Below are 22,955 nucleotides of genomic sequence, written 5' to 3' on the forward strand. Positions count from 1 at the left end.
GAGGAGAAGAGGGCAACAGAGGATGAGATGGTTGGATAGCATCATGGACTCAATGGACATGAGTTTAAGCAAACTCAGGGAAATAGTGAAGGACAGGGAAGCCTGGGGTGCTGCAGTTCAAGGAGTTGCGAAGAGTTGTACAATAGTCAAGAGATGTGTCCTTGTTGGGATTATGCTCATCTTTCATTGAACAGATAATCAGAGGACAAGTACTATGTGCTGGGTGGTGTTCCAGATAATAAGTGATAGACACTAGTTCCTGCTTGTTGGATTCAGAGTTTTGAATAGGGGTCAAGCGTAGTGCATTATGAAGAAAATATGGATGTGCATTTGGGAAGACTTTCTGGAGGAGGCAACATTTTTGCTGAGTTTTGAAAACTGAGTACAGACTGTCTCCAAGCAGGTAATAAAATGGTAGGGCACTCTGGTTAGAGGAAATGGCAAACACAAAAGTGTAGCAGCAAGCAAGTAATTAGTGAATTAAAGAAGGTCTGATAATCTCTATATCACATAGTGAGAGTATACTCCTATGGAGGGATCCAGTGGACTTGCCCTCTGTAAAGGTGATTCTTACCTTGCAGACAAAATTCTCTTTCATTTCCTTGGGGGCTTTCGCCGGCAGCTGTCAGAGCTGTCATCCACAGAACATACGTCACTCTGGGCTGCAGGCTGTCTATGGGGTGTGAATTTGGGGAGATCCTGTAGGGAATTTCTGAAAGGAAGATAAATACAAAGGAGGAAAGGCATGCATTAAAGGAAATACTTGAATGTGGGTTTTTATTCATATTTATTTGTTAATGCCTCATTTAACTTGAAAAAGAAAAGCACACTGCTGTTTTAAAATAGTCTTAATTCATTAGTACTTAATACTTTAAAAGACCCTAGACACTATCATTTATGAGGTGCCATGTCACAGCATATCAAAAGAATTAAATTTTTTTTTCTGTGATAAAAATCTTTTCAAAGAATGTGTATTATTTTGCTTTTGAAATTACTTAGCTGTAGTAACTCCTTTTATTTCCTATAATTATAATGTTTCTGACATTTATCAGGTATATTTGAGAACTCCTAGGGAGGAAATTAAATGTACAAATTGTTTTCAATAGAATTTTCAAGAAATTCCATTTCTTAGAAATTTGTGCATTTATCAATTAATGAAATAGACATTTAAGTTATATTTATTAATTCTGATTTCCTTTTTTTTTTTTTTTGATAAATTCTGGGTATTGGTCTTGGTGAGTTTAATCTCTGATCTGCTTCAATTTAACATAAAATCTAAAAAATAAGAGCAACAGTACTTAGATTTATTTTGGTAGTTTAAGCCTAGATTGTCAGTTCTTTATACTTTCAACACCCCTGCAGGTTCTCAGCAGGGAAGATTTGGTTTTTGAGCAATGTGTTGACGCAGTTTTTCTCCTCCAAGAAACATGAATGTCGGTAGCCTTTAGTAAACAGGCAGTCTCCTCCTCCTCCAGGGATCTACTGGGTGTGAGTTTCAGAGTGAGCTCTCAAAAACTGAGGGGAACTGTAAAATTAAGGCTGGAACTTCCACAGGTGTAGCTTACTTGCTCAGCAGACTTGTCCATGTGCTGGTGATCAAAGTGGAAACCAGAACTCAGCACTGTGTGCCTCAACATCATTTATGGGCTTACAAATCCCAGAGTGGGGCTTCCCAGGTGGTGCAGTGGTAAAGAATATGCCTGCGAATGCAGGAGACGCCAGTTTGATCCCTGGGTCAGCAAGATTCCCCTGGAGAAGGAAATGGCAACACACTCCAGTATTCTTGCCTGGAAAATTCCATGGACAAAGGAGCCTGGTGGGCTACAGTCCATGTGGCCACAAAGACTGAAAGACTGAGCACACACAAATCCTAGGGCAAGTTAGATTTTTCCCCCTGCTTGCTAAATTTATTTCAACAGTCATACATATTTATTATTCATACAAGGCACTAAGACAGAGAGTATGCCTCAAAGAGCTCACCATCTATTAATAGTAGGGATAACAGACCCCATGACACTCCCACACCCCTGCTTACTATGGGTGACCAGCAAGATGGAGCCCTGTATTATTGAGTTCACTCCGCCCAAAGGTGCTAAGGCCTCAGCAGATCATTTAACAGCTGTGGCTATCAGAGCAATTCCTATATTTTACAGCCTTTTGAGAAAAAGTACCATGTGGAAAATTCCCAACCCTACTTCAACCTGATGAAATTGCTTGCACAGACTTCAGCTATATGATTAAACTAAATTGCATCTCATTCCCAAGGCAGGGGACCAAAAAAAATAATTTGAGAGAGACTTTCTGCTCATCGTGCTGCAGCAAAGCATGCATGGTGAGCACCAGGGAGTCAAATGAGACCTTGGAACACAAGGGGACGTGTTTGAATAGTTTTCTGAGCCAAAAATGTTTACATATACGCACACGCACACACATGCATATATTGTATGTATTTGAAGAATAAAAACAGAAATTATGGGAGGGGCAGGGAGGAGAGTGATAGTGTCAGCAATCTGGTTGGCAAATAGGTTGAGTTGAGTAATGAGAGAAAGAAGTCATGCAGGAAATACTGGTTCTGCTGCCTCACCTGGGTTGTGATCTGGCAGAGATAAAGGAGGCCATTCAGTCCTTGGGTCTGAAACTTTAGGCTGATGATGGTTAAATGAGAAAGGCACCAGTTTAGGGAGAGGCTAATGGTTGCCAATTTTGAAAGGTGACCAGTAAGAAGGTCAAGTGGTACCAGGCAAAATTGTTGTTGTTGTTTAGTCGCTAAGTTGTGTCTGACTCTTTTGTGACCCTGTGGAATGTAGCCCACTCGGCTCCTCGGTCCATGGGATTCTCCAGGCAAGAATACCGGAATGGATTGCCATTTCCTTCTCCAGGGGATCTTCCCGGCCCAGGGATTGAACCCACGTCTCCTGCATTGGCAGGCAGATTCTTTACCACAGAGCCACGAGGGAAGTGCACCAGGCAAAATAGTTGCATGGTTCCTGGAAATTAGCTTTGATCTAATCATCTGCATTGGTTTAACAAAGAAGGCAGTATTCACCCATTTGTTACTCAAAAAATACTGTTCTTATTAAACACCTACCGGATGCCTGGCTGTACTGCAAGTAAGGGGGAACAATGGTGAACTAATAATCATGGTTTCTACCTTCATGTTGGCAAAACAGCCAAGTAATAACAAGTAGTCTGTGTGTGCCTGTAGAGCAGTGAACATGCAGCATCAACACACTTCCAGAGGAGTGGCCGTGCTCTGGAATTGCTTGGGGAATGCAGACAGCCCGCCCCAGGGCTCTCTCCTGTCCAGGCAGGGTGAAGTGTTCTTACTGCACCCAGCTTGTGCTGTTAGGGGCCAGGCCAGAAGACACCTAAGACAAGGGTCCTTCCTCCTGGGAACTCCATGCTCCCTTTGCTGTTGTGGAGCCTTTCTGGTTTCTTTCTCCCTCCTCCCCAGCCTATTACCTCCTACCACTCTCTAGAAACTACCCTTGTGGATTCGCCAATGATTTCTGGTTGCCAAATGCAACAGGTAGTTGTCATGAAAATGAGAAAAAAAAACAAAACAACAAAACAGGTAATTGTCAGTCCTTGATAAAGAATTTACATCACTTCTGTGTACTTTTCCATCACCCTGGGTAGACTGAGCTCTCTGAAGATAGGGAACAGGTCTTATTTATCTGTAAGTGCTAAGAGGGAAACTATCTAAACTAGTACAAAATAGGGTTTTGAATCTGCACCGTCTTCCTTTTAAACTTATTTTAAAATACCCTTACACAGACTTCAGATTCATCAGATTTGTTGCAAATAAGGTAGGTAATTTCTTCAACATCTACAAGAGCAGATTTTTTAGAACCATCTAACCATGTTGATCTGTTATAAGTAGACATCTCAGTTTAAATTCTATAAAAATTAACATTTAAGGGGGAGAAAATTTCACATAAAGCATTCCAAATGGCCCAGGATGACATCAATTGATGAAGCACCTTTGGGGGTACATTTCAGAACTGACTTACCCTGACAGTGGGTAGCAGTTATGTTCAGTGATATGCTGCATTTAGAAATTGTGGATTACTAAGCAGATTATTGTAAGGTCTCATAGTGGAACACTATAGAACTATTAAAAAGAAGAATGAGACAAGTCTACATGGACTGATGTGGAAAGATCTCACTATGGATTGCTGTTTTTTGTTGTTTAGTTGCTAGTGAGAGGTAAAGTAAGGTACAGATCAGAATACAGATGGTTATCCCAAATATATGCTAGTATATGCATTAGGTTTTCTTCTGGAAGAACACATAAAGAACTACTAACAGCATAAGTATAGAGGAAAGGATAATTCCCACTTTATATCTTTCTGAACTATTTGAATGGTTTTACCATATATAAGTATTATATAATAAAAAATTAATTAGCTTTAAAAGTCATAACTTTTAGAAAAGCAATACAGCAGATCTAAGGTCAAGAGAGAGGACCAGTTCCTCAAGTTTACCAGGTAAAAATCACTCTGCAGGCAGTACTCTGGCACCTATATGGCAGGTTGGCTTTGTTACATTCTTCTTGGACCCAATAATTCTCACTAAGGGATAAAATGGTTGCTTGTTTATGATAAATGCTCCTGAAAGAACTCTGGCTGCCTATAAATACGAAAGGGAGGTTCAAGCCAGGAAAAATAAAACAAAACTGCATAAATCAAAGATTAAAACATTAAATCTGGCAAGTGATTTGGAGCTGCTCAGTGAATGAGTGATGAAATCACTTGAGATAATGCTCTAGCCAGAATTTAATTGCTTTAGTATTATTGCATAATTATGGGTCATAAGGAGTTACTTAAATTGTATTTTATCCATTTAAGGAGAAAATAACATGCTATGATGGTATTTGCTAGTGTGGGGATTCAAAGGTTCTGCAAACGCATTCCCTGCAAACCTCAAGGGTCTATATAATGATATCCAAGTGCCTTTATTGCTTTTTTTTTCTTTATTGCTTTTTGAAATGCTGTCTCCATGTAAGTGAGCTCCTTAAGAGCCTCATTCATTAACTTCATTTCTTCCATTTACTTGGCATGTAACACATATTCAGTAACTTTGTGAGTGTGTATATGTGTTTAGATGTCTTTTATTTATCTTCATTCAATTAACTTTACAAGTACTTATTGAGCACCAACTAAGTACTAGGTATAGCGCTAGCCCTTGCACACACTTGTGTTTTCCCAACATATAAACAAGAAAGGCCCTGTTGCCTTTGTCTCTCACACATACCACAAAGCTGAGGCTGGGAGTTGGAGTCCCGTTCCTTCCAATATATCCTGTAATGGAGGATGCAGCCCATTTGCTCCTGGGCTGGAATTTCGTCCCATGAAATTAAAACGCTCCCCTTTTCCTCTGAGATGGCATTAATGTGGGGGCCACTCAGTGGTGCTGTGAAGTAGAACATAGGAGGCTTTTGTCACCCTCCAAATCTAAACCATTAAACTAGAGCACAATTGGACAAAAAATCCCAAGACTCACCTTTGTGCTCGGAGCTACCCCGGGTGGAGTTGCACCCTCCCTGGTCCCCTGCAAGCACGTGCACGCGGATTTCATAACAGATGTAGGGTTTTATGTTTTCTGCAAGACATAAAGATAGAGGCTATTCCAGTTCAAAAAAGGGTTTAAACAAAACCACACAGACAGCTTCTGAAACAAAACTCACTTTTAAGGAAAAACTTCGACTTCTACAAATAAATATTTGCTGTTTACAGCAAAATAATGTTGGTGTTTTGTAGGCATAGCACTTGAGCGGCTCTTCTGATTCCCTAGATACTTATCATGATCTGACAGGGTGGCGTAGGTGACACATTCCGGTGTGACTAATCAGAGTGCCACTCAGTGTAATCTACCCCTTTGCCCCACCCTGCCAGCCCCCCACCACACCCCCCCAACCCCCGCCATGTTCCACTCAGATCTCAGTTGCTTCACAGCTTGGAAGACTGGGAAGATACCTGGGGATGCTAATACTCCTTCATATCTTTTAAAGTGCTACACTTTGCAGTTTTCTGTCAGTCATAAGGTTTATTGGCACTCTTCCCTGCCCAAACTCCTTATTTCCATGAATCTCAAATGTCAGCTTCCTGTAAAGAAAAGGCCCCTCTCAGAGATACTGCCCATGACTTATCTTTAAACTCCCAATGAAAGTTTAAAGGAAAAAGATTATTTCTATCAGGTAACTAACTGTAGTCTCATGTGGTCAGAGGAAGGACTCTCTCCCACATTGTTCAATGCCCTGCCGTTGGTAGATTGGGTCCCCTACACTGACAACTGATTAGGGTTTCACATTTTCTTTTTTGGAAGAGGAATTTTATATCACAGAATAATTTACTAAATAGTGTGTTTTCTATAAAAATCCATTCAGTTCAGTTCAGTCGCTCAGTCATGTCTGACTCTTTGTGACCCCATGAATTGCAGCACGCCAGGCCTCCCTATCCATCACCAACTCTCAGAGTTTACTCAAACTCACGTCCATCGAGTCAGTGATGCCATCCAGCCATCTCATCCTCTGTCGTCCCCTTCTCCTCCTGCCCCCAATCCCTCCCAGCATCAGGGTCTTTTCCAATGAGTCAACTCTTCGCATGAGGTGGCCAAAGTATTGGAGTTTCAGCTTCAGCATCAGTCCTTCCAATGAACACCCAGGACTGATCTCCTTTAGGATGGACTGGCTGGATCTCCTTGCAGTCCAAGGGACTCTCAGAGTCTTCTCCAACACCACAGCTCAAAAGCATTCTTTGCACTCAGCTTTCTTTATAGTCCAATTCTCACATCCATACATGACCACTGGAAAAACCATAGCCTTGACTAGACGGACCTTTATTGGCAAAGTAATGTCTCTGCTTTTTAATATGCTGTCTAGGTTGGTCATAACTTTCCTTCCAAGGAGTAAGTGTCTTTTAAAATTTCATGGCTGCAGTCACCATCTGCAGTGATTTTGGAGCCCAAAAAATAGTGTCTGACACTGTTTCCACTGTTTCCCCATCTATTTGCCATGAAGTGATGGGACCAGGTGCCATGATCTTAGTTTTCTGAATGTTGAGCTTTAAGCCAACTTTTCCACTCTCCTCTTTCACTTTCATCAAGAGGCTTTTTAGTTCCTCTTCACTTTCTGCCATAAGGGTGGTGTCATCTGCATATCTGAGGTTATTGATATTTCTCCTGGCAATCTTGATTCCAGCTTGTGCTTCTTCCAGTCCAGTGTTTCTCATGATGTACTCTGCATATTAAATAAGCAGGGTGACAATATACAGCCTTGACGTACTCCTTTTACTTTTTTTTATCCTTAAATATTCTAGCAAGTAGGTAGTACATAAAGCCAAAATGTGCAACTACTACTGTCCATGAGGAAATCAAAACTCATGCCATGAGCAAGTTCCAATTCATATTCATGAGCCAAGTGAAGTAGAACAAGGCTGCAATCAGTTTAGCCCTGTCATCCAAAGATGCTTTGTGGGTGGCATCCAGACCCAGAAATCCAAAGGGCAACATGGAATATGGAATTGCTTCATTTGGGAGGGGCTGGTGCCTGGCAGCTCTGTTGCTAGTTCTGGAAGGGACCAATCAACCACAGTGCCACGTGGGAGTTCCAGATGAGCACATTAGGCAAGTGGTTTCCTTGCATTTTGCCATGCAAGGTGTGAGTTCAGGGCAGAGGCCTTGGGAACTGCAGCATCAGAAAACCTTGGGCTTCTTGTGAATAGCCTGTCCCTAGTGGAGGAGGGCAGGCTTCCCTTGTGGCTCAGATAGATGGTCAAGAGTCTACCTGAAATGCAGGAGACTGGGGTTCAATCCTGGGTTGGGAAGATCCCCCGGAGGAGGCCATGGCAATCCATCCCAGTATTCTTGCCTGGAGAATCCCATGGACAGAGCAGCCTAGTGGGCTATAGTCCATGGGGTCACAAAGAGTCTGACATGACTGAGCAACTAACACATGGAGGAGGGAAGAAAATGTGGCTCCATAACTTAGCTGACACTTTCTTTTCTATGGAGATAGAGCCCAAGCAAGCTTGTTCCCCAATTCTAACCTTAAGGACAAACTCCTATTTTCCTGGCTAATTCTTACATGTGTGTATATGTGTGCTCAGTCATGTCTGACTCTGCAACCCCATGGCCTGTAGACTGGAGGCTCCTCTGTCCATGGAATTTTCCAGTCAAGAATGTTGGAGTGGGTTGCCATTGCCTACTCCAGGGGAGCTTCCCAACTCAGGGATCGAACCTACCTCTCTTGGGTCTCCGGCATGAACACACCCTAATCACTGTCTGCTCCCCACCTCAGAAATTCGTTAGCCTTTGCTGCTGGTGGATGAAGCCCATACTCTTAACATTTTCATTTCTTTTTAGAGTCTGGCCCTGACTTCCAGGCCTATTTCTCAAGACTCCCATGCATGCACATACACCTAGCACTCCTGGGCAAAGGCTCTGTCTCCCTATTCATAAACTGTCTCTCAAGTGATTTTTCTGTGGAAAGCTAATGTCACCTCTTAAGTTTGGGAGAAGGCAAACACTAAATGATCCGCAATGAGAAGTAATCATAGAGGAAGTATGATGAGAGCATACAGAAGATAAGCCCCAATAGCTAGGCATGAGGGAAGGTTTTCTAGACACCATGATGTCTACAAATCTGTAAAAGGAGTGGTTATATAATAAGGTCAGAACTGTTTTCACCTAGACAAGACAGGACTGACAGTCTCTAGCCTAGACCCCACCAACTTATAATCCAGGAGTTGACCTTCACTGTAGCCCGTCTCGAAGCACCCAACTCTACCCCAGCTAGATGCCGGGAAAAAACTGGTACGGATCTTATGGCAATGAGTTATCTTACTCATTGGAGAGGGTAACTTTGAATTCATGATAAGCATGAATTAGTTAAGCTTTAAGTGTTTATTTCCAGAATGTTACACCAAAACAAACTTATAGTTAATCAAGTGTTTTCAGGTAGAAGAATGACTTGAATTAACAGTTAATCTCATCCAGTATTATTGATTTTATTCAAATGAATATGTCTGAATTGCTTAAGAACATTTTAGTTTCCTAAGTATGGAAAAACTTCTCTCTTGTCATTTATTTTAGGCACTGTGTATAGAATTAATAGAATTTCTAAAAAGAAAGATCTGTAGGGACTGTATAGTTCAAACTATCCCAAAGGGGTAAATTCTAATATAATAAGGGTTTACAATTATAGAGCAGTTTAGAGTTTAGTATCTACTGCTTCATCTGATTTGATGGACGTAACAATCATAAAGGGCTTCCCATTAGCTCAGTGGTAAAGAATACATCTGCCAGCGCAGGAGATTCAGGAGACGCAGGTTTGTTCCCTGGGTCGGGAAGATCACCTAGAGGAGGAAATGGCAATACACTGCAGTATTCTTGCCGGGGGAAATCCCATGGACAGAGGAGCCTGGTGGGCTACAGTCCATAGGGTCTCAGAGTCAGACATGACTGAGCACACACACACATACACACACACCCTTAAAGGAACACTGATTCCACTTTAGCAACTCTAGGGACAGAGAACGCGCTGCCTCATCAACTGTCCTATTAGAGACCATCAACTGTAAGGGAAGTACTTTCTCAAAATTGAGCTGACATCTGTCTTCATACAATTTTTATGCAGAGGGCCTTCATTCTGCTCTCCAGAACAACAAAGGACACATACTCTTTCTTACATACATATCGAAGCCAGCAAGAGTCATCAACCACCTCCCACCCCAATCTAGAATACTCTTCTACACGCTAAACGGTTTCCCCATTAAAAGTTTCAGACCCTAAAGGCTTGCTCACCTTCCTCTGATGCTCATGGGGTTATCCAGGCAGCATTCTCTTTAAGTACAGTGATTAAAACTGAACACAACCCACTAGAAGTCTGAGTAGCTAGACTCTAAAAGAGGCACACAGTTAAGGACAGGTTCACGTATTATCATGCACCATGCTCTGTTTATTTCTGTGAAAATCTTGTCTCCTCAAGCAGGGTGTGTATAGCCTACTGGACAGGTATAATGGTTGTCATGGTGTAATGAAAATATTATGGGATTTAGAGTTTCAAAACCTATAAAATCTTAGCTCCATCACATATAATAATAATAATGATAGCTAGATTATTGAGCACTTTAAATGTGTTAAAAATGTTTTCTCCTTCAATTAGTCTTCACAATAACCCAGTGAGGTAGGTAATATTACCCCCACTTTCCAGATAAGGAAACTGAGGCACAGAGAAGTTAATTTGCCCTGGATCATACACTTTGATAAGTGACAAAGCCAGGACTCAAACCCAGATAATCTGGCTGCAGAACTTTTCATCACTACGCTGAACTTGTACTTTAAAAATCACATTAACATTTTTAACACATTAAATGAACACATCCATTGCCATACAGAAAACACATTTATCAACATTGTAAGGGAATACTTCTCAGTGCTCTGTGGTAACATAAATGGGAAGGAAATTTAAAAAAAAAAGAGGGGTTATATATTGGGTTGGCCAAGGAGTTCATTCAGGTTTCCTGTAATATAGAAATATATGCATAGCTGATTCACTTTGCTATTAGTAGAAACTAACATAACATTGTAAAGCAAGTATATGCCAATAAAAATAAATAAACAAATTAATTTGGGGTGATCTGCTGACCTAGTTTTGCATTAATAATCTCATGATGATTTCGATTTATTATAGAACAACAATTAGTAGGAGAAAAATAGAAGGAGAAAAATATTGTAGGTTCAGCTTCTGAATGTGTCAGCACATGTGCATGCATGCACACACACACACACACACACACACACACACACAGACACATGTGCCTTGTTCATTGAAATTCATCCTGGAAGATTTTCAAGCAAGTGACCATCTAACTAGCTTAACTCTAGCATGCAAATAATACAATTTCTCTTCGGGAAAATTAAAATAAGAAATTTCCACTAATTGGTTTTGGGTAACATTCATTGGTAAGTAAGCGGGGGGGGGGGCCTTGAGTATTTCAAACACAAAACAATATGTAGAAGCTGACAGAGTAAGACTTCAGAGTTTATGAATTAAGAACTTGAAAAAAGTAAAGAACTCGAGACATTGCCCTTTAATGTTTGTTTGGCAAATATGTCAGCCACCTCCGGTGCGATTAGGACTAGATCTCTCTGACAGAAGAGGTTAAGGATTCTTTTCACTGGTTAGAAATAGCAAGTCCCATTTAGGAACTGCTTCCATGACAGCATAAGGGTAAGCATCAGACTCTGATAGGAGGAAGACACACACCACTGCAATCATTTATCAAAATGATTAAACAAGCCTTTGGCCACCTTGTTTTCCAATTGTCCAATGTTGCTTATAGGCTTCCCGAGTGGCTCAGTGGTAAAGAATTCACCTGCCAATGCATGAGATGTAGGTTTGATCCTTGGGCCTGGGAAGATCCTCTGGAGAAGGAAATGGCAACCCACTTCAGAATTCCTGCTTGGGAAATTTCATAGACAGAGGACCCTGGTAGGCTACAGTCCATGGGGTTGCAAAGTGTCAGACATGACTTACCGACTAAACAACAATAACAACAATGTTGCTCATGCACAGGATTAAATGACTATTTATGAAATTTCTTTCCAGTTTAAATTCATATTGTATGATACAGAAATTTAAGATGTACTCCAAGGATAAAATGAAATTAAAAAAAAAAAACACTGGTTAACTTCTGTCCAATCATTTGAATGCATTTTCAGATGCTTTCTATCACTTGATACATGGAACCACTGACAGATTTGGAATTTGAGGATGAGAGACACCAACTCTCATACAGATAATTCTGGGTTTATTATCACACAAACAATAAGTAGCAGAATTGGAAATGAAAGATCTCCTGGTTTCCTCATCTATAATAGTGGGGGAAATAACTCTTGCTACACATGAATTTCTCACAATTAAATGAACTCCCAAGTGTAAGGTGTCCATCACACTGACTGGATTTTACTTAGCTCTGAGCCATGCTTGTTGAGTTCATTATTTACTCATCATATATGGCACTGTCCCAGGCACATGAGTTTTCCATAAATCCTAGAGGTTTTAGTCAATCAGTGGGTCTTCTATGGCTGCAGTGGTGCACTCTGATGGGCTCTAGGTCATCACTGCCCGTCTTCTCATGCAGCGGTAACTGAGAGCAAGGCTCTGGGTTCCTGCCTGAAGTTTCCTTGAAAAACGTGAACTTAGTAACCCTTGAGAAGGAAGGTGAATATGAAGTACCTGAAATCAGAGCAGACAGGCTGTAGGGGGTACTCCACAACCAGCCGAGAGGGGGCTGCATGCCGCCCCCTGGGTGGAGCTCCCTCCACTCCACCACGTATTTCTGCACAGCAGGGGCAGCTTTCTCTGGAGGTGTCCACGTCACCATGAGCTTGTCCATGCCTTCTGACTTTGCAAAGACCTGTTGAGGAGCCAGCAACTCTTTATGGGGAAAGGTGGGGGGGAAAAAAAAACAAAATCACAGTGGACACAGATATAAAAAACAACCACCCAACCCAGCAAAGTTGCAGCAAGAACCGATCTCTTTCAAAGGACTTCAGGTTCACGGATTTTGTTCAACCAGCTTCTCAGTTCTTGGAGAACAGGCATCAGTGCCAGGACCCTGTGTAGTGTTATTTATGGAATTATTTCCCCTTCATCTTCCATTTCACTTTCCATTTCTGTGTCCCCAAAGGTACCTGCTCTATAGTGTTATTTATGGAATTATTTCCCCTTCATCTTCCATTTCACTTTCCATTTCTGTGTCCCCAAAGGTACCTGCTCTAGTGACCTATAATATGCATCCTTCTAATCTACCTCCCCAGAGAAGGCAATGGCACCCCACTCCAGTACTCTTGCCTGGAAAATCCCATGGATGGAGGAGCCTGGTGGGCTGCAGTCCATGGGGTCGCTAAGAGTCAGACACGACTGAGCGACTTCACTTTCATTTTTCACTTTCATGCAGCGGAGAAGGAAATGGCAACCCACTCCAGTATTCTTGCCTGGAGAATCCCAGGGACGGGGGAGCCTGGTGGGCTGCTGTCTATGGGGTCGCACAGAGTCAGACACGACTGAAGGGACTTAGCAGCAGCAATCTACCTCCTATATGTTTATTTACGTATATGTGTGTCCTTGAGAATTAGCATTGCTTTCAGTTCGTGTGTCGTATTTTCATGAAACACATTTGCAGTAAATCTAGTGCTTTTCCTAACTTTCATTTTCCCACTCAACAATATGTTTCTAGGATACATCTATTCTGCTGCTATATGAAAATCCAGCTCATTCCTTCAGATTACTGCCTCAACACTTTCTTTGTGCAGTCTCCAAGTGACAAGCAATAGTTTTCTTCCAACTTTTTGTCAACACAAACAAGGATGCAATGAACCTTCTCTTGCATGTCCTTGTGTATGCCTGTCTAAGAGTGTCTCTCTCATCCTCTTACACTGTTGGTAAGAATGTAAATTGGTATAGCCACTGTGGAGAACAGTACAGAGGTTCCTTAAAAAACTAAAACCAGAGCTACCATATGACCCAGTAATCCCACTCCTGGGCAAAGATCTAGAGAAAACCATAATTTGAAAGGATTTATGTACTCAGATATTCATTGCAGTACTATTTACAATAGCCAGGACATGGAAACAACCTCAATGTCTACTGACAGATGAATGGATAAAGAAGATGTGGCATGTATATACAACGAAATATTACTCAGCCATAAAAAAGGAACGAAATAATGCCATTTGCAGTGACATGGTTGGACCTAGAGATTGTCATACAGAATGAAGTAAGTCAAAAAGAGAAAGACAAATATCATATAATATCACTTATATGTGGAATCTAGAAAAATGGTTCACATGAACTTATTTGCAAATCAGAAATAGAGTCATAGATTAGAAAACAAATTTATGGTCACCAAGGAGGAGGGACGGGATGAATTGGTAGACTGGGATTAACATATACACACTACTATATATAAAATAGATGACTAATAAGAACCTATTGTATAGCACAGGGAACTATACTCAATGTTTTGTGATGACCTAAATGAGAAGGAAATCTAACAGAAGAGTATTGCTCAGTTGCTAAGTCGTCTCCGACTCTTTGTGACCCCATGGACTGCAGCATGCCATGCTTCCCTGTCCTTCACTATCTCCCAGAGTTTGCTCAAACTCATGTACATTGAGACAGTGATGCCATACAACCATCTCATCCTCTGTTGCCCTCTTTTCCTCTTGTCCTCAGTCTTTCCCAGCATCAGGCTCTTGGAATCAGATGGTCAAAGAACTGGAGTTTCAGCTTCAGCATCAGCCTTCCAATGAATATTCAGGGTTGATTTCTTTAGGAGTGACTGGTTTGACCTCCTTCTTGTCCAAGGGATTCTCAAGAGTCTTCTCCAGCACAATTTAAAAGCATCAATTCTTTGGCACTCAGCCTTCTCTATGGTCCAATTCTCACATCCATACATGACTATTAGAAAAACCATAGCTTTGACAATATGGACCTTTGTCAGTAAAGTGATGTCTCCACTCTTTAATATACTGTCTAGGTTTGTCATAGCCTTTCTTTCACGGAGCAAGCGTCTTTTAATTTCATGACTGCAGTAACTGTTCACAGTGATTTTGGAGCCTAAAAAAATAAAATGTGCCCCTGTTTCCACTTTTTCCTCATCTATTTGCTATGAAGTAATGGGACCAGGTGCCATGATCTTAGTTTTTTGAATGTTGAATTTTAAGCAGCTTTTCCACTCTCCTCTTTCACTTTCATCAAGAGGCTCTTTAGTTCCTGTTCGTTTTCTGCCTTTAGGGTCGTGTCATCTGCATATCTGAGGCTGTTGGATTTTCTCCTGGCAAACTTGATTCCAGCTTGTGATTCATCCAACTCAGCATTTTGCACGATGTACTCTGCTTATAAGTTAAATAAGCAGGGTGACAATATACTGTCATGACGTACTCTTTTCCCAAATTTGAACCAGTGTGGAGTGGATATACATATACGTATTATATGACTGATTCACTTTGCTATACAGAAACTAACACAACATTGCGGAGCAACTACAGTTTTTTAAAATAGACTCTCTCTCTACATATAAATGCGCATAATTTCTCAATTATACACTAAATTCACCCATTTCCCTAAATATGGTCAGACCGATCTCTAAAACAGTAAATCAGTTGACCCTCCAACAAGAAAAGCATGAGAGTTCTCATTTCCCCACCAACACTTGGTATTTTCTTTCTCATTTTCCCAAGCTGGCACATGTAAGGCGGTATTAAATTGTGGTTTTATTGTCATTTTCTGATTTCTTACGAGGCTGAGCGCTTCACATATTACTAGCTGTCTGACTTTCCCCTTCTCATACCTCACTCATTTTTTTTTCTGTTGTATTTCCTGTCTGCTTCCTGATTTGCAGAAATAACTTTTGTATTCTAGATATTAATCACTTGTTCGTTTTCAACACTAAAAATATCTCACTGAAGTCTTTCAAGTCCTGTTAATTTTATGATGTGTTTGTTTAACATAAACACTTACTTTGATGTGGATAAATTCACCACAGTTTGTGTATTTTGAGTCTTGTTTATAAAATCCTTCCATTCTGGGGTCACAAAGACACTCGACTACATTTCCTCCCATTTGCTTTTGGTTTTATTTAATACCTTTCACATTTAGGTTTTTAATCCAAATCTAGCTAAAGGGTATGTGTGTGTGTGTATGTGTGTGTGTGTTTTAAAGGAAATAAGCCTTTTTATTTTTTCCACAAAACAGGTCAATTTTTCCAAATGTGGTACCACCCCTGCCACACACTAAGCTCCACATATTCATGGGTTTGTGTGTGGATCAGTTTCTTCACCAGAACACACTGGTCACATTACAAGGCTCTGTGACACCTGACTATTTGGTAGTTAAAGTCCCTCCTCATTTTGCTCTTCTTTTTTTTTTCAAAGTGATCTTGGGTATTCATGAAACTTTATTCTTCCATATAGCTCTTATAATCAGTTTATGAGAGTCCTCAAAAATTTCAGCTGGTATTTTTATTGGGATTATATTAAATTTGCAGCTCAGTTCAGGGAGAACTCATATTGTTACAATGTTAAGTTGTCCCATTTATAAATATGATGTTTCTTTGAAGCTGTTTGGGTCTCTTTTGATATCTTTTAATGGAGTTTCAAAAATTCCTCCTTAAAGTTTTAATGTGCTTTTTATGGTTAATTCCTAGACACATTATACTATTAGTTTGCTATTTAAATGGCATCTTATTTTCTACTTCTTTTCCACTATGAATTTGTGTGTGTTATTCTTATTCTAGCTGACCTGCTAAAGTCTCTAATTAATTCTCATAATTTGTCTATGGCCTTTGTTAAATTTTCCATGTAATAATCTTGTTAGCTGTACACTTAAAAATCTCTTCTTTCCAATCTTTGAACTAAATCTCATTTCATTTTTTTTTTTAATCTTGTTGCTAATTTTAAAAAGAATGTTCCTACATATCTTTATTAAGATGATGCTTGCTGCATGTTTTTGGTAGAAAGTCTTTAAAAAGCTAAAAAGTTTTCCTTTTTTAATAGCTTTCAAATAGGTTTTATTTTTATAAAATACATACTATTTATTTACTAAAAATTTTGTTTTATTAAATACATTTCTATATCTGTTAAGAACATATCCCTCTTTTCTCCTTCAGTACTAAAGTAGTGAATTACATTGATAGACTTTTCTGATATTGATCCATCTTTGTATTCTTGAGGGCAACCCTGCTTGATCATTCTGCACTCATTATCTTTTCTTATTTCTTCTTAAAATAGACTTTATTTTTTAAAGCAGTTTTAAGTTCAAAGCAAAATTGAGTGAGAGGTACAGACATTTTCCACACACCCTTGACCCCATACACGCATCACTTCCCCCATTATTGACATCCTGCACCAGAGTAGTACATTCTGTAAGATTCTTGATAAATATTTTCAAATATTTTCCCCTTTCATTCATGTTTTCTCTTACTGGGGCTCCTTTTAGGCAATTATCATTACTTATTCTTTCAACGTCTTAAGTCTTCTCATTTTTCAAACTCTTTTTCCTTTTTGATGACTTTTAATCTTCAATTAAATCTTCCCCTCACTCATTCACTCTTCAGATAAGTCCTTTCTGCTATCCAACCCATTGGGTGAGTTCTTTATTTCAACAACTGAACTTTTCATATTGAATCTCTATTTGGGGCTATTCCACAACCACCTGTTTCTGATTTGTGTTCCCAGTATCCTCTCTATCTTTCTAAGAATACTTACTATGCTTACTCTAAACTCTGATTTATTCAATTATTTCTAGTTGCACTGGGTGTTTGTTACAGTGAGCACGCTTTCTCTAGTAGCAGTGAGCAGGGGGCTGCTCTCAGTAGCAGTGAAGGGCTTCTCTCCTGTTGCAAAGCAGGGTCTCTAGGCACACGGCTTACAGCCTTACTTCAGGGCTTTAGTAATTACAGCACATGAGCTCAGTGGTTGTGGCGCATGGGCTTTAGTTGCTCCACAGCATATGGAATCTTCCTGGACCAGGGATTGAACCCATGTCCCCTGCATTGGCAGGAGGATTCTTATCCACTGGACCACCAGGGAAGCGCTTATTCTAAACTCTTGCTCTTTCTGTTATGCTGATTATGCGTCCTACCATACAAGTAGTCCCACTTGGTGCCTTTCCTTCCCAGAACTGTGCCCCTCAGATTTCTCCTAATTTTCTCCTTTGGGGTCACGTTTTATTTTCTTGGATTGATCAGCAGCCTTGACCTTCGCTTTTCTATGGGGGGGGGGGTAGTAATGAAACCTTATTCAGAGCTTGTGCTCCTCCAGGTAAGCTTAGGTGAGGAGAAGGAGCTTTTCAGAGTGGAGAGCCAGAGAGCCTATAGTGATACACCTTGAGCTCTGCTTGTCACCTGGCTCTTGGGAGGTGAGCCTGGCAGCTCCAGAACCTGCCCACGCCTCTGTGGCTGACACTGCTCTTCGTTGGGGAGTGGGGCTGTCATTCCCTTCTATAACTGCCAGGCCATGGGGTGGGGGGCAGGAGAATATCTCAGGCACTCTTCGTTAGGTTCCAGGGCTTCCTCGTAGTTATTCTGCCCTGCCCACCAGACTTTCCTGCCCCATAGTAAAAATAGCTGGGTAAAAATACCAAGTAAAATACCATAGTAAAAATACCAAGGCAACAAGGGGAAGAAAAAGGAGTGCAACAAGCCAGTGCTACCTCAGTCCTCTCCATTCCTCACTATTTCCCATTCACAGGTACTCAGTCATTCTGTCCTTGTCTCTCCTGTGGCATCTTTGGGTGGGTTTGGTACTTCTGTGTTAGCTACCTTGCCAGGAACTGGAATTCCCCAGCCCTGGTTCTTTGTCTTCATTTGCCTTGGTATCTTATTTTCTGGCTATGCCACAAATTTATTTTTGTTTTGGAGAATAAAACGTATTCATTCAGTAAATATGTATTGAGCACGTAGGGTTTGAAAGGCTCTTTGCCAGATGATGGGTGAACACAGTCAATGAGCTCTTCTAACCACTGCTCTCATTGCAATTAGCTAACTAAATCAACTTGGCATTGCCCAGTCTCTGAGTCACCACACTTGCCAGGAACCAGCCTGAATTTTCTCCCCACTGTGTTTGCCAGGGCATGCCCTCTCTTTTAGAACTTGGCTAACAACTCATTTCTGTGACACCTTTCAAAATTATTCTTCAGCCTTCATCATTCAAATTCCCTCTCTATTTTCATTAAGAACATCTGAACAGAGTTATGAAGTTCATAAGGTATTTGGAAAAAGTGCCCACCTGACAGGTGGCCTGGTTTTTCAGTCCAGCTTTGCCACTAATTGGATGTATGATCTTGGCTAAGTTACTTCACTTCCTGGGGTCTCAGTCTCTGACATCTGTGTAGGCCTCTATGGTTATGCTAGCTTCTGACTCTGGCCATAATTTCCAAAATTCCTAAGCACAGGGACAGGTCTGAAATATTAAATGTGTTTTATTTGTTGACCAGTCTGTTTAGCACACATTCAGTTCAGTTCAGTTCAGTCGCTCAGTCGTGTCCAACTCTTTGCGATCCCATGAACCTCAGCACACCAGGCCTCCCTGTCCATCACTAACTCCCAGAGTCCACCCAAACCCATTAGTTTTCATCATAAACCAACAAAATCATTCTCATACTTCTTGATATTCAATGCTGTGGCATATGCCTTTTACAACAAAGTTGTCCCTGTTTTCCTCAAAATCAATATAATTCTGCCTCTTGGGGCACTATTTTTCTCTTCCTGGGAAGAAAGTTATTTCAGTGAGTTGTGTGAACTACACTGAAAGAGAAGCAGCAAAAGTACATGGTACACTATTACTACAGATCATGCAGAATTTATGAGACACGAGAGCTCCCCGATGGGAGATTTGTAAATCTGACCTCCAGGTCTCCCTAGGATGCTTGACTACTTCTATTGGATGGCTCAGGTGTGGCCTTAAGAAAGGCAATGGGGTCTTAAGATTTCTAGGACCAGGACCCTTTTAGCTACAGCCCAGGTCTAGAGAACTGTTTCAATGTCTTACTTTACCACCCCTCCACATTTCTCTATTTTGAGCCTCATCCTTATTGACACTCCTCCATTCTGAGAGGGGGAATTGTGCCTCTTTTGTCTTTTTGGCCTCTGGATCCATCATCTTTCAGCTCCTCAGGAACTTCATTCCCTTAATTATCCCCTTTCCCCTTTCTCATCAACTCTTTCCCACCCTGGTTCTTCTTTTCAACTTCTATGCCTGCTCAGATCTTACTTTAAAACAAACCTCGCCTGCATCCCTGCACTCCTTTGCCTGGCTGACACCAACCTGTCTCTCCATTCTCGGTTCACACGAAGCCTCCCCTCCATGCCCATGCTTCAGCTTCTCTCTGTTCCCAGAGTGCCCTGTGTACATCTCTCGTCTCACATATATCCTGTACTGCAGTTTACTTTTTTTATATGATCGCCCCTGCCACTGGACAAAATCTAACTGTACTTTTTACCTATTGCTGAACTCTAGATACCTTATATAGTAATCTCAATAAATTTTTGTTGAATCAGTAATGCAGAGGCCGACTCTAAGATAACGAATGTGTCATGTTGAAAAGCTGTTTTCAAACCTAAGTAAAGAAACTGGAATGGGCCCAGAAAATTCAAGACGCTTATATCCTCAAGACCCATCTGCAGTGAGGTTTAAAGAAATAAGGTATTTTGACATACTACTTTTTAACTAGAGCAGGATACTAAACAGTGGTAAGATCTCAATTTTCCCCTACAGGATCCCTTTTAAAAATTACATATACAGTACTTACTCAATGAAGAAGCAAATTTGAGTATAAAAATCACCTGTGATACCACAATGTAGATATGACTTCTGTTAATATTTCCATGTACATTCTTCTATTGAGTCTAGAAGATTTTACTGTGCTAAAATGTCTATTTGTGTAAATACATTTTTTAAATATACATATATTACAGTATACCATGTATACTTTTGAAAGCCTACTTTTTCACTCATCATGTGCATCTTTCCACACCACTAAAAACACAGCTACAATATCACTTTTGTGCTGGAGTGGGATTAAGGTAGGTGAGGGTCATGATATATATAACCAATCCATCCTCTATTATAAAATTTTAGGTTGTTTGTAGTGTTTCATTATTTCAAAACCATTTCAAAAAAAAAGTTTACATTTTTTTTAAGCTCATGCCTTATTATTTGCTGAAGATGCATTTTAATGGTACAGTTTCCTGGTCAAAAGATATATTCATATTTGAAGTTTTTTATGTTACAAACTGCCAAATTTCTCTTCAGAAAGTTGTACCAATTCATGAGCTTCTCCAGTGGCTCAACAGTAAAGAAAGTTGTACCAATTCACACAAAAGTGGCTTTTCCCGACACTCTCACCAGTATAGGTTATGCTGATGCTACTTACTCTTTTTCATTTTGATTTGATTGCTAAGGTTTTTCTTTGAAAACTTACATCTCATTGATTGCTAGTTAGGCTGAACATATTTTTATATCTTTATTGTTCCTTTTATTTATTTTTTAAAAAATGTTTGTTTATTTATTTATTTATTTGACTGCCCAGGTCTTCGCTGCAGCATGCAGGATCTTTTAGTTGTAGCATGCAGGGTCGTTTAGCTGCAGCATGTGGGATCAAGTTCCCTGACCAGGGGTCAAACCCTGGCCCCTTGCATTGGAAGAGTGGCGGCTTAGCCACTAGACCATGAGGGAAGTCCCTATTCTTTTTATTTTATATTTATTTTTGAGTTTCCTGTTCATATCCCATTATCTCCTATTTATTTGAAAAGTTACATGTATTTGCAAAAAATCTATCATATACTTTTCCTAAATTGCTCTTTGCATTTTAAAGCCTTATTTACAGTGTTTTGGTTTTTTTAAAAAATTCTTACTTTACTATGCGTAAAGTTTAAGCTCTTTTCCCATAGGTAATCTATCTTTTCCTTCAGGTTTCTTCTTAGATGCTTTCCCCACATGAGGCAGAGATTACCAGTTACCTACCAAATACCTCTCCTCATCTTCTCTAGCAAGAGAACAATGTGTTTCTGAGTCTCTTTTGTAGTTGGGTGTGACCAGGTGACCAGGTAGGGTCAATACTGTAAGTGTTGTTGTGTGACGTGGGGCAAAACTCCACAAGAGTGAGAGGTGAGGCTTCTCCCTTCTTTTCTGCTGCCTAGAAGGAGACAGCTGGACTCCAGCAGTCATCCTGGACTATGTGGCAGTGGGTACAGAAGAAAGGAGGCTGGGGTCCTCATGTGTATAGCTATCACACCATCCCTGGGCCGTCTACCTCCAAACTTCTCTTCTATAAGAGAATAAGTAAGTCACTATAGTCAAGCCTCTAGAAAGAGCAACTCTTACTCCTAAAAGCAATTCCTAACTCATATGCTGACCCGAGGTTATATCAATATTTATTTGTATTTTTATCTACTATATTATCTCTACATTTATAGATATATGACTGAAAAGACTTATAACCAAGATCCAACAATAGTATATATAAGATGATAATTCTTGGTAGAAGCTTCTTCACAATAATAATTGCTAGGCTTCCCTGGTGGCTCAGCTGGTAAAGAATCTGCCTGCAATGCAGGAGACCCCAGTTCAATTCCTGGGTCAGGAAGATCTGCTGGAGAAGAGATAGGTGACCCACTCTAGTATACTTGGGCTTCCCTGGTGGCTCAGCTGGTAAAGGATCTGTCTGCAATGTGAGAGAACTGGGTTCGATCCCTAGGTTGGGAAGATTCCCTGGAGAAGGGAACAGCTACCCACTCCAGTATTCTGGCCTGGAGAATTCCATGGACTGCAAAGAGTTGGACACGACTGAGTGGCTTTCACTTTCAGACCCCCGTGTAGATAAACTGTTACACTGAATTTTAAGGAAGAATCTAATTATAAAGTTTTATTCTATCAGGCATTTTTTAAAAAAAAGTTAGGCCAACAATCTTGACTAAAGTACTTTTATAATACAGATCTTGAAAATAGTTTTAGTATCTGTTTTCTTCACTAATTATCAGCTTTAATCCTGACAAGTTAGTTTTCAGAGGATGTGACTATAAAATATGTCTAGCTAGTTGGGAGGTTTTTAGTGTAGATAATTGGAATCATATCTAAATTTGAATAATAAAGAGCCATCATATAGCAATATTGTACTATAGTTCCTTACAGCCAGAATTTCATTTTAATACTATTGGTTTTAAAACATGTTTTGACTATAGGTATGCTTTTTCTAGAACTTGACAACATATATTACTCTTGCTCGTGGAAAAATTAGCCAGATATTAGTGTTCAATTAAATGTAATGAATATTTACTTAACTAATATTTATTGTTTATATGTGTGTGCATGCTCTCAGTCATGCTCAACTTTTTGTGACCCCATGGACTCCAGTCCACCAGTCTCCTCTGTTCATGGGATGTCCCAAG

The 22,955-nt window shown here is 40.3% G+C and overlaps 1 protein-coding gene across 1 annotated transcript in view; it reads right to left on the bottom strand.

The window, feature by feature from the left end:
* Window positions 1–22,955, bottom strand: part of IL12RB2 (interleukin 12 receptor subunit beta 2) — a 79,710-nt gene that overhangs the window by 12,654 nt on the left and 44,101 nt on the right. The window contains exons 10-13 of the mRNA XM_043461016.1: window positions 12,242–12,442; window positions 5,506–5,604; window positions 5,257–5,415; window positions 575–712 (exon numbers count right to left, since the gene is read on the bottom strand). Of these exons, the coding sequence (XP_043316951.1) occupies window positions 575–712; window positions 5,257–5,415; window positions 5,506–5,604; window positions 12,242–12,442 (597 nt within the window). The remainder of the gene's footprint in view (window positions 1–574; window positions 713–5,256; window positions 5,416–5,505; window positions 5,605–12,241; window positions 12,443–22,955) is intronic.

The sequence above is a fragment of the Cervus canadensis genome, chromosome 2 (assembly GCF_019320065.1).
Source record: "Cervus canadensis isolate Bull #8, Minnesota chromosome 2, ASM1932006v1, whole genome shotgun sequence".
Lineage (NCBI taxonomy): Eukaryota > Metazoa > Chordata > Mammalia > Artiodactyla > Cervidae > Cervus > Cervus canadensis.